The 13160-nt window shown below is 39.3% G+C and overlaps 1 protein-coding gene across 1 annotated transcript in view; it reads right to left on the bottom strand.

The window, feature by feature from the left end:
• The window catches only part of CNTNAP5 (contactin associated protein family member 5), an 848385-nt gene that overhangs the window by 350471 nt on the left and 484754 nt on the right, over positions 1-13160 (bottom strand). Inside the window, exon 11 of the mRNA XM_046019554.1 lies at positions 532-638. Within this exon, the coding sequence (XP_045875510.1) occupies positions 532-638 (107 nt within the window). The remainder of the gene's footprint in view (positions 1-531; positions 639-13160) is intronic.

Here is a 13160-nt window from a genome sequence, read left to right as displayed (position 1 = left end):
TAGTGAGCACACGCTTCCTATTGCTTCTTTCTGCCATGATAACCTTATAGGTGACGAACCTCTGTGAGCATCCCAGAATGAGAACAAAGTGGGAGAGAGACCTCTGCCAGTGGAGCACATAACACATAGCACATGTGTTATGAGCACATAACACAGGCAGGACACAACCACTGGTTACTCAGGCCACTGAGATGTGATGTTATTTATTAGAGCAGCACAACTGAGCCCATCTAAACAATGTACTTGACTTAATAGCTCTCCTTTTGGGCCCATGCACATCATCTCACCTGTGCCTCCAACACGTATTCCATCTCCTGGGTTCCTGTCAAACCATAAATTCCATAAGGATATGGCTTGCATCCATTTATCTGTCTCACATGGCCACCGTGGAATGGGCATATATGACAGCCTCTCAAGAAACTCATGTTGAATGAATGACAAAAAGTGCCTGCCCCATTTGAATGCATCCTGAAGTTAACACTGGTATTCCTGGATGTTTGCTTGTTCTGTGGGAAAATCATAACTACTCACAGTTATGGCAGGTGGCGCCCGTGTAGCCCGTGTTACTGCAGTTACAGTAGAAGGTAGTCCAGGATTGGGAGCAGCTTCCCCCATGTTCACAGTAGTTTGGCAAACACCTAACAGGAGATAAAGCAAAACCAAACAAAATAAACCAACTCAACTGAAATGAAGGGGAAAAAACAAAAATGTCTAATATCCAGCTGCATGAATTGATAGTAGAAATAGGTCTGCTGTATGTCTATACCTAAATCAGACTTGAGCAACAGCAAAATAATTCTATAGTTTTATCACACAGGGTGGATCCATCTAGCACTACTATGTAATGAAAGGATCAGAGCTGATTTAGGCAATTCGTTAAGCATTTCAACATTGGGGCAAGTTGCCATTGACTTAAAGTTAATTTGAAGTGGTCAGAATCTATAAGATTTTTCATTTACTATAGAATAAAATGAACTAAGATTGTAGTTTTACATTTTGGAAAGGTTCTACATTTTTAAAAGGAAGTGAAACGGGGGCAGATAATTGAGGTCACTGTCCTCATGATTCTCTTTCAGGTGATGGCCAGGAATCTATTTTAAACTACACATGAAATTGAAAAGATGGTACCTGCTCATTTAACATGCAAGGAAATTCTGTCATTTCAAAAAATGTCAGCCCCACCCCCCCTTAAAATGAAGCCTTTATTACTTACAATGAAAACAGTATGACTATTCTGAAAAATGTTTTCAGCACACATATTAAAAATGCTCCAAAGCATTTGTAGAATTTGACTCCACAATCACACTTAAATGGCTCTATCTTAAGCATATATCTCAAAATATAATGTCCAACACTGGAAAATTTCTTAGGGACGCTGTGGTACGTAAAATGAACGGGCTATCATAAAGCTACTGCAAACAGTTAGCAAAAAGGATTATAACAGACAGAGACTGGATTAAGTGAAAATCCAAGATATGAAGCATGGCCACAACAAAGCAAACCAAATATATTGTACTGCAAAACTGATAGGAAGAATAGATGTCAAGTATCACTTGAGGTAATGGGAGTGAAGGCAATGTTCCTATCTTCTGGACAGAGGTCAAGGGCTTTAGGGTCACTTATATCTGAGTTCAAATACCAGCTCAGCTATTCACTGCATGGCGGTCTTTGGGCAATTCTCTTCACTTCTTACATATGTGATTTAAAATATCTACATGGCAGGCACTGTTGTGACCAAGAAATAACCTGGCAAGTGCTCAATACTTATAATGAATAAAATTAAGATTAAAAGCAGCGATAAATACTGAAATTCTTGAAATAATCTTTATAGGGGAAAAAAATCCCACTGATTTAAAAAGGGAGGGGGTGGTAACAATGAGGTTATGGAAGTAGTCTAATATAATAAAAAGGTTCATTGTGTAGCCTCTGAGAATGTGAGGCAAGCAAAAGTTATATGATTTATCCTAAATGTCCTATATAGGTAGGAAACCCTCCAGCAATGATTGTTTCAAAGCTCAGAAACTAATATTCCTGCATATGTTCAGACATTATTAGAAGTTTTCCGCTCAGCACAGCAAACACACAATTGTGCTGACAGATTATGTTTGAGGAAAGCATATTGGTGACTCCATGGTATCCAACTACGGCTTAAAGAACAGAAGGAGGAAAAAAAGAACCAGTAAATTTTCCGTGGAACACGTTCACAGAAACCAACCAATCAATACATAAACAAGAACAAGGGATGCTTTCCCTAATACAGATTTTATCTTTCCTCTTGATTCCCATTCCCAGTTGGTTAAAAAAAAAAAAGGGGGTAAGAAACAGATTTGTCACTGAGATGGACCAAAGTCCCTCTCCCTGACTAACCTTGTGCTGTGGGGAGTTACAGAACCTTGAAGCATCAATGTCCTCATCTACATATTCCAAGCAAGGACCTCTGCTTCAGGGTATGCCCTGAGGGAAAGCCAATGGGGCTAGCTCAGGAAAACCCACTCGCCCTATACCTTTCTTTCCTTATATCTGAGCACCTCCCTGCTTCTGAATTATGGTGTTCCTGCAGTGAATTTTCTCGATAGATTTTCCCTCTGGAACTTTCAACACACTCCTGTCTTTATCCCTATCCAACTCCATTCCACTCTCCTTCCCCCAATACCAAATAAAGCCACACACACACACACAACTCACTGGCACTCCATGATTGGCAAATTATACTATTATTAGCTCCTCTCTCTTCCCTAACATAAAGTTAATTGCTTTAAAGAGGGAGAGCTGAGGGGACCTAGGTGGTGTAGTTGGTTGAGCATCCAACTCCTGGTTTCTGCTCAGATCTGATCTCAGGGTTGTGAGATCTAGCCCCTTGTAGGGCTCCCCACTTAGTGGGGAGTCTGCTGAAAACTCTCTTTCCCCTGTCCCTCCCCGCTATGTATGCCCTCTCTCTCTCTATTTTAAATAAATAAATAAATAAATAAATAAATAAATAAATAAATATTTCAAAAAAGAAAAAAAGATGGAAAGTTGAGCAAAGCCAAGTTGGTAGGCAGTTAATCCTGTAATTTTTTTTTTTTGGTTTCGGTGCCAAGGAGTTTTAGATTGGACTCTTTTTAATGGCTGAAGCTATAATATAGAAAACTCAGAAGTTCTAAGGGACCACATTTTCAGCCATAAGAAGAAAAGCTTACATGCTGTAAAAGAGAAAGGGAGAAAGAGAGAGAGAGAGAGAGAGAAAGAGAGAGAGAGCATGTTGGGGTGCAGGCTGCAGCAGAAAAGACAGAGGGAGAGTTCTGATAGAACTTGTGTGGCTGGTTCCTGTTGTTTCCAAGATTTGGTTGCACCCCTGGACTTCCTGAGGGCTGGCTGTTTTACTCTGTATCACATGCTATGAGATAACCTGAGATCTTTCTAGAGAAACCCTGTTCCATTCAGGCTGGCTAAAACCCGGATTCTGTGATTTTCAAGTAATGGAATCTTAACATTTTGTAAAACAGAATTCTATAAATACAAAAAGAAATGAAAACACACATTTCTCCCTCTAGTCTGTACTTTAAAATATTTTAAAACTGAAGATTTCCAAATTCAGTTGAGCATGTCCTGGGAGAGGTCTTGGGGACAATAGTAAGAAATATCTGGGCACTTTGAACACATCCTTTATAAGTCTCACATAGACTTTGTATTGCAGTGTTAATAAACTCAGTTTACCAAGGAAAGTGTAGGATAGAAATTCATTGCTTGTGGCCACTTTAAAAAAATGATATATTTCTGAAAGACAAAAAGAGTGCCTTGGTAAAGGACAATCTAATATTCCTAAAATGAGGAGAAAAAAAAAAAAAAGAATGGATGCTTCTAGCTTGGTTCATTTTGGTTCAATGCATACTGTGATTAGAAAAACTCATCGGTAAAGCTGACACTCAAAATAAAAGATGTATAACCCCAAAATTTAACAAGGGCAGTTTTATGAGTATAATTTCCATAGTCTTTAATCAGTTTCTTTAAACTGGTACTTTGTTTCTTTTTCTACTTGCCGTACACTAGGCACCAGAGGCATGACCCAGAAAGAGAACAATGGGCTGCTAGAGTAAGAAAAGCCCATTGAGAGTGAGAGCTAGGTCACAATCTTAGGGGTAAGGCCCTCAATTCAAATTGTTAGGAGATAAGCTCTCCAAATTCCTATCTCCCGAATTTCTAACATCCTTCATATGCAGCTGGACCTGGATGGATGTGCTTTCTCTAGGTGCACGTGGTTTAACAAAAAGAGCCTTCAGCATGATCAGGACACTTTCCTTCACCTTGATTATTGTTACCTTTAACAAGGTACTGCAAAACGCAACGACCTTTAGCCAGCCTTGTGACTATCCTAATGACATTTAACAGAACGTTGTTTTCCCAGCTAATCTCCTGCAAAACACATCCACCAAAAACTTTCCTCTTACCAACAACCTGAAATGAAACTTTGACATGTGCTCACCATCATGTCTGAGATGTTGTTTTAATGTTTTATTTCCCCTGTTTAATTAGAGAAGAAAGACAAGAGGAGGGTAAACAACTTGCCCAGCTATAAAGTGACAGAATCAGGAACGTGAGCTATGCTACCTGTCACTGAAGCCTGTGTTCCCAAGCACCATACATCCTCTCTCTGGCGTCATCCAAACGCCAGATGATGTACCTCTTTAAAGCTGAACTCTGAGCATGCATTAAGGCACCACTTCTGCAATGAGTGGGATAGATGGAGGGGGCCTTCATATAGTTACCACTGATTCCAGAAAGTCATTAGCAAACTTGGAGCTGTGAGGTTAGAGTATAGAAAGATAGTGACAAATTTGCCAATTGAGAATAAATAAACCTGAACTAGAGAATAAAAGACATATTTATTATATAATTAGCATAATGATATATAATTCAGTCTACAAATTCTATAAATTCAGTGATGAAGAGCAGGGAAAAGAGATTTTGATTCTACTTTCAATTTCTTTTCATGAGCAAATTGTTGAATTCTTAAAGTAAGAAATTCTTCAAATAAAACTACTGCTAGGACAGCCCCTGTCCCTACCCTACTCTTGCTCTGATTTCTTTCCTTTACCTTTTTTTTTTTTTTTCCCCGGTTGATGGAGATTCCCTCTACATTTCTTAAGCCTATATGAGTTAATGTGATTGTTTCTAGTCTGTGCCTGCTTTTGGTAGAATGTATAAGTTATCCCAAGCTAGACAAAGCTATTTGACCAATCTAAAAATTGATGACATAATGTTTAAAATAAACTTTGTAATTGTATAATCCTACAAATAGAGAAAAATGCAGAAGTCCATCAAGGTCTACTAAGCAAAACAGAAAAGAAATTCAGGATCCAAAGTTGGCCTTTGAATGCAGGACTACGGGCTTCATGGCCAGCCTGCCAGGACGTCCTGGAGCCATTGACTGAACACTCATATGTACACAGCTCTCGGGGTGTACTATGATGATGAACCAAGATTGTGCTCATATCTCCATCACTCAGCATAGTCAGTGTCCTCTTTTAACATGAAAATTTTAGTCCTCCAGATTTCTGAATTTAGTACCAAAAGTTTATGACAATCAAAACCTCAGTATTAATGCTTGGGGGTTAAGAAGGAATAAGGTATTGAGAGAGAAAAATGGTCCCAAAGCTGATCTCAGCCAGAAACTTCTATATGATATAATCTACATCTTCCTGTGAAGAAACTAATATTCTTGACTTTGATAAAATGCTTAAACATATTTATAATGGACTTTAATAGGATAAAGACCAATGTCGGTTGATGGTCCACTTCAAAAGGAACTTAAACAGTCTTGTGACAAGTCAAGGAGTGTAATAATAATTATCTTTTTTTTTTTTTTAAAGATTTTATTTATTTATTTGACAGAGAGAGAGATCACAAGTAGGCAGAGAGGCAGGCAGAGAGAGAGGAGGAAGCAGGCTCCCCGTGGAGCAGAGAGCCTGATGCGGGGCTCGATCCCAGGACCCCGAGATCATGACCTGAGCCGAAGGCAGCGGCTTAATCCACTGAGCCACCCAGGCGCCCAATAATTATCTTTTTTTAAAATTCAGTCTTACAAGGGATATCTTTGATAGCCCCTTCCCCCCAAAAAAGTGTCTTCAAAACAGCTCCTGCCAAGAATGGATCTTCAAGATTTTTATTTATTTGTTTGACAGACAGAGATCACAAGTAGGCAGAGAGGCAGGCAGAGAGAGAGGAGGAAGCAGGCTCCCCACGGAGCAGAGAGCCCGATGTGGGACTCGATCCCAGGACCCTGAGATCATGACCTGAGCCTAAGGCAGAGGCTTTAACCCACTGAGCCACCCAGGTGCCCCAAGAATGGATCTTTGAATTGGTCTGAGATAGGTCTTTGTCTTGCAGCAAGATTATAATAAACTTTGGGAAAAAAATAACAGTTCTTTGGTATTTGTAATTTTTTTGGGGGGGGGCTTTTCTTTCCTTTAATTCTATGTATTTGACACACATGGAAGCCGGTCCCCAAAAATCAACAAAACAATTGATGTGCTCACCAGCCTAATTTAACAGATGTTAACCGTTAGCTATATATATTTTTTTCAGGTTCTTTGGTATTTGTAATTTTTAAGGGAATTTGGCCTATATAATATGTCTTGCAAACACCAATTTAAAAAGTGAAGAACAGGGGCACCTGGGTGGCTCAGTGGGTTAAGCCGCTACCTTCAGCTCAGGTCATGATCTCAGGGTCCTGGGATCGAGCCCCGCATTGGGCTCTCTGCTCTGCAGGGAGCCTGCTTCCTCCTCTCTCTCTCTCTCTGCTTGCCTCTCTGCCTACGTGTCAAATAAATAAATAAAATAAATAAATAAAATCTTTAAAAAATAAAAAATAAATTAATTAATTTTTAAAAAAGTGAAGAATAGGGGTGCCTCTCAGGTCATGAGGCCTGCATAGGACTCCCTGCTCAGCAGGAAGCCTGCTTCTCCCTCCTCCACTCCCCCCTACTGTGTTCACTCTCTCGCTGTGTCTCTCTCTGTCAAATAAATAAATAAAATCTTTAAATAAATAAACAGTGAAGTATAATTGATTTAGACCTTAAAAATCTTCCTAGAACATCTAAGACAAATTTAGTTCCGCAAAGTTGTATGTACATTTTCTGGATACTTAACTTTTAGAAATATTTGTGGCATTCTCTCTTGTAATGCCATAAATTGTACAACTTGGAAATAAATCAATCATATCATAAATGAAGTTTAATGTATTTGAAGGTATTTAAGTAACTAAATCCATAAATGGGATTAAGCATTATTCAAAGGGCTTTTAGACCTGAGTTCTAATACTTGCTAGACTTAATAGAGTACAGTTTTATAAACTGAATCTTTTAAAGAATAAAAAAGAAAACTTTAAAAAAACGAGATTTTGAGTTTATAATTTTAAGAAACTCAGTATCACTCTTTGAAACAAAAATAACCTTACAAAGCATCTCACCTGCATAAAAAAGTCCTCCTTTGTGCATATCACAGTTTCATCACACCTGTGTGGGCTGGTCATTCAGGTTTTAAGTTCTGCCTTCCTAACCCACTTTATGGGGGAGTACTGAGTCGTCCACAGGCTCTGCACAGGACCCTGAGCCTCACCCCGAGGGCAGCTTCCCTTTGCTGAGCACTGGATTCCTTCTCTACTTCCTCTGCTTCTTGCTTCTGTCACATTACTGAGTACTTTTTGGTTGAAAACAATGGATTTTAGGTACACTCTGTTAACCAAATTCTCCTCCCAAATGTCCTCATCTCCCCTAAACAGTCGTGAGGTGAATCTGTCTTTTTTAAACTAGCTATCCTTTGATTTTATTTTATTTTCCTTAATTTGCAAGTGTCGGGGGGGAACATTATTTCTTTTAATTTACATTATTTTTTATATATTAGATAGTTGTCCTTTTGATTTTCTTTATGTTTTCTGAGTATTTTTTCTTATTTTACACATTGTTCCTCTATGGCCTTTGAAGTGTTTCCCTGTTATGTTCCTTGCTGTTTAAGGAATTGTGAAGGGCATTGCCACTGATGCAGTGGCATTTCCAAAATTTTTATTATATACGTACTTTGACTTATCAATTCCACTGCTTGGAATAATGCCCCAGAAATACTTTTTTTTTTTTTTAAAGAATTTTTATTTATTTATTTGACAGACAGAGATCACGAGTAGGCAGAAAGGCAGGCAGAAAGAGAGGAGGAAGCAGGCTCCCCGCTGAGCAGAGAGGCCAGTGCGGGGCCCAATCCCAGGACCCTGGGATCATGACCTGAGCCAAACGCAGCGGCTTTAACCCACTGAGCCACCCAGGCACACCCCAGAAATACTTTCTTACATGCACAAAGATATATGCAAAATTACCAGGGCCCCTGGTTAGCTCAGTCAGTTAAGCATCCAATACTTGATTTTGGCTCAGGACATGATCTTGGGGTTGTAGGATTGAGCCCCATGTCAAGCTTCATGCTGAGTGTGGAGTCTGCTTGAGATTCTCTCTCTCTCTCCCTCTCCCCCTGCCCCTCCTCCACTCATGCTCCCACTCTCCTCTCTCTCAAATAGATACAATTTTTAAAAAATATATATGTAAAATTATTATAACTATCAACAACTTAAAAAATGGAAACATAGTCCACCATTTTGGGAATGGCTGAAGAAACAATGCACCTCCATACTATGGCATGTTATGAGGCAATTAAAATGAATCCATACATCTATATGTAAGGATACTGGAAAGTTCTACATGTGCAATATACTATTAATTACAGAAAGCACATCGCAGAGTATCATGTGTAGCTTCTGCTGTTATTGCCCTCATTGAAGAGAAAATAAGATCTAGAAAGAAATGGTCCAAATCAGTAAACTGTTAATAGTAGTTAAATGTGGGCATAAAAGTACCATCTCACTCTTTATTTCTGGGTTGGTCATGGCTTTATAATAAACTGGAAATAAACATACGCATGGGCTTACATTCGCATTTTATTTTGCCATTAGGCAGCAGCAAAGAGAAGCTCATTCACTTAAGAAATGGTCTCTAAGAAGAAGAGTGAGTCAGGCTGTCCCAATACATTTTTAGCCAAAATAGGAGATCAGCTGGTCAAGAGAAGAGGTTCAGGTGAATGAATCTTGTTTTCTGCATAAAGCCGCAGAGGCTCAGAGAGCTCCCAGGTCACCCACCAGCACAAAGCAGGCCCTCAAATACAGGTCCAGCTAACTCTATCTCCCTCATTAAACTCTGAAAATAAAATTCAGTGGGTGAGGCCTCTGCGCCTTGGAACAAAGCCCACCTGGTAATACACTCCTCATAATCACATTCATTATGGCCCTCTATTGATCCATGTAATTTTAAGTCTCTTGTAAAAATTAAAAGGAAAGGGTCTTGTGTCTAAGAAAATCCACACAATGGTTAACTGTGTCGCTGAGTATCTACCCTTCTATTACAGTTATTTAAACACATACACTGTTAGACACACGTACACCCCACAAAAAAATCCCCAACCTGAACACAGCTAGAGGAAGTCATCTGTTTAGATCAGCCTAAAAAACACTCAGTGTATTTCTATAAACACCCACAGAAATATTTTTTCCTCAGTATGAAATTTCTCTCTTCCTCATTCCCCATAACAGATTGAAATGAATAGGACATCTATTGGCAGGCCTTTGAAATTCCCAAATGTTCAGATAAATGGTTACCTATAAACGAGCCTGAATTACTTTGAGTTACTTCCCTTTTTAAGAATTCTCATACCTTCTTTATACAGTTGAAGGTCAGTTTCAATTTCTATATGCTTTCCTTAGAGACAGAAAGAACAAAACATTTCAATAGTCCTCAAAATGCAAGCTGACTAATGTAAGCCTTTTAATGAAGCTCATACATTAAAAATCAGCTAGGTTGCGTTCCTTTGTCTGTTTGCTTTAATTAGCAGCCAACTGCATTGATCTTATTTTGGTCAGATAGCTTCCCTGAAAGCTTTTGAAACCTATTTCTATGCCTCTCCATTCTAACAATTACCATAATCCCATTTTACCCCCACAGTCGGATCTTCATTATAATTGAAATTTGTTGTAATTACAGCAGATGCAGACATTAAGGAATTAAGTGAATAAAAAGAAAGGTGTCAGAAGTCAGTTTCCTAAATTTTCCAGGGTCTAGTTCACAGCAGGGAGCCAACTGTCAGTCATTGCAGAGAAGATGCCCAGATAATGGACAAACCAACGGTGGTCAAGGAATTTGCTGTGCACGTCAGTGACCCCAAGTACTGCCCAGCTTCCAGACAGACCCCAGCACACACAGTGGGCACGCCTCCTCCCTGTCCTGGCTTTTGATGGCAAAAACGGGAAGGTCCTCTTTCCACTCATCTGCAAACCTCAACTTCATGCCAAGAGAGGCTCAGTGCTCTTCAAAGGCCATTTCTTCAAAGCAAAGGATGTTCTGATTCATGAATATATCAGTGCTATCTAGTCCAATACTATTAATATGAGAAGTAAGCTGAGACCACGAAACTAATACCAAATCATAGCCAGCTGGTTATTTCACAAAGATAAATGTCTGTTTTCTCCAAATAACAATATAATTTTTTTTTTTTTTTAAATCACAAGGGAAGAGAATCCCCAATTAACCTGATATGGATCATTTTTTCAAATTTTATTTATTTATTTATTTGTCAGAGAAAGAGAGAGAATACATAAGCAGGGAGAGCAGCAGGCAGAAGGAGAAGCAGGCTCCCTGTCAAGCAAGGAGCCAGAAGCCAGGCTTGATCCTAGGACCCCGGGATTACAACCCAAGCCGCAGGCAGACTGACTGAGCAATCCAGGTGTCCCTGATATGGATCATTTTGACGAATTTCCCTAATCAATCCATTTGTCTCAATGGCCTAGAAGTGCTTCATTGGAATGGAAACACACCATACAATTTACAGACAGGCTCTAGACTTAATGGGAGAGAGATTTGGTCTGGGTTTATCTACTATATATCATATATATCAGTAGGGTAGAAGGTTTTATGTGCCTTCCAGTGGATGATTTTGTTTTTGCATCCTGGAGAAGACATCCCAATTGTTACGTTAATCAGGAAATGCAAACAATAGAGCTTTCCGGATTACTAGAATGGCCTTATTCTTAACATTTAGACCATCATTCATATCCCACTAGGAATAGGAATGATTCTATTGTCTTGTTCCATGCTTAAATTTTGTTTAAAATGTGATACAGTAGTTTTGGGTTAGAGACTGAGGTTCTGCATTGACAAGTTCCCTGACAGGGCCTGAGCTATTGGTCCTCAAAGTGCAGTGAATACCAAGGGTCCAATTGACTTCAAGTTCCAGAACCATTCAATAGAGAGGGTCAGAAGGGTTGCAAATTAGAGGGATTTCTTTTTCTCTTTTCTAGTTCTTGGGCACTTCTTGCAAATATTTCTATTTTTTTTAAATTTTAAATTAAAACACAATGTGTTATGTATCAGATTTTTTAAAAGATTTTATTTATTTATTTGAGAGAGAGAGAGTGAAGGCGAAGAGAGGGGCAGAGGGAGAGGGAGAGAGAGAATCTCAAGCAGAATCCCTGCTGAGTGCAGAGCCTGACGCATGCAGAGCCTGATGTAGGGCTTCATCCCAGGGCCCTGAGATCACGCACTGAGCTGAAGTCAGAGACTTAACAATTGAGACACGCAGGCACCCCTGTATCATATTTTAATACAATGCACAGCAATTTGTTAGTTTTGTGCTTCAGGTTAACCCTTGAGACCTTGATGTCAATCTTCTTCTGCCTTCCCTATGTATTCATGCGAATGAGGGCACGTTAGTGTCATCTGCGACGGGGACTGCTGCACCGCACCAGCTGGGTGCCTGGGGTCTGCTCAGGCCCCAGAGGGCAGAGTGGCTGAAGGGAGGCCTCTGCTGCACTTAAACCCACATAAACCCACTTAAGCCCAGCCAAGCTCGGGAACGTCTGCTAGCCACATGTTCTTTCCACTGCATAATAACAGCAAGAACAAGTGAATGGATGAACATGACATCAAAAAAATGTCATATTCTAGAAAGCAATAACACTGACTATGCATTTATCTGACTTTTGTATTTATAAGGAATGAATACAGGTTGCAAATCTGAAGTAGAAAAATTATACCAGCTTTGGAACACTGCTGGATAAATCTTACTGAAAAATATCAGCTATTTCAGGGGAAGGTATTCAAAACCTGTATCTATTGGTAGCTACTTACATATATGAATCAGGAATTTTTTAAATATTTAGAAAAGCTACATAAACTGAGTCCTGAAGCTAACATAGGACTGAAGTATGTGATCTCTCAGTCAAAGAGCTTCATTGTTTTCACAGACCAAGTGTAGAAATATTTAATTTGATCCTCAAATAATTACTTTTATCTTTTACAGATAATCCTATGATTTTATTTGGCAGAATAAAAAAAAATTCATTGTCAAAACAAGAAAGAAGGAAAACCTCTCAGATACAAGACAAAAAGGACACAGGTTATGATTGGGTTCATCAATCTCCTTTCAAGTTTTACTATCCCTACTCTGCCAAGGTTTTATTTTCCAGTGGATATTAGGGCTGGCAAGGCGGGCCCTGACTGCTGTGGTCTCTGCCATGGCCCCTGGAATCCACAAAGAATGTGGACAGGACACCAGCAGGGCTGGATTATCTGGGATGCTGCCCCATGTGGGCATGTTTGCAAGTTTCTTCTATTTTTCACATTAAAGGTCATGCTATCAAATTAAACTTGAGCTGCTGTTTAAGAACCAGAGAATTAGGGCCTCTACCAAAGGCTCTCATTTTTGAGCCTGCTACCACTGAGGGCTGATCTGGGACTGTCCCCTGAAGGACAACGTGGGCTTCTTCACAGAGGGCACAGGGTCCATTCCAACAACCCAGACTTCAGATTAGGGAGATCCAAGTTCAAATCTTAGTCTGTCATTTTCTGGCTCTTGTTATATTCGAAATTATATTTACGTTTTTCTGGGCTTTAGTTTCTTCTTTAATAAAATCAAGGCAAAAATAATCTCTAAATCATTTTAAAAACTAAATAAGGTCTGGCAGAACACGAATAAGTGTCAATAAACTCATTATTCTTTTCATTCACTCAGACTCAGACTGTGTATTTTCCTTTCTGTCTTTTTGTAACAGATATGTTTCTCCCTGCACATGAACAGAGAGCTTTGGTCTGCAA

This window comes from Meles meles, chromosome 9 (assembly GCF_922984935.1).
Source record: "Meles meles chromosome 9, mMelMel3.1 paternal haplotype, whole genome shotgun sequence".
Classification (NCBI taxonomy): Eukaryota; Metazoa; Chordata; class Mammalia; order Carnivora; family Mustelidae; genus Meles; species Meles meles.
This window is presented reverse-complemented; position numbering and strand designations above follow the sequence as displayed.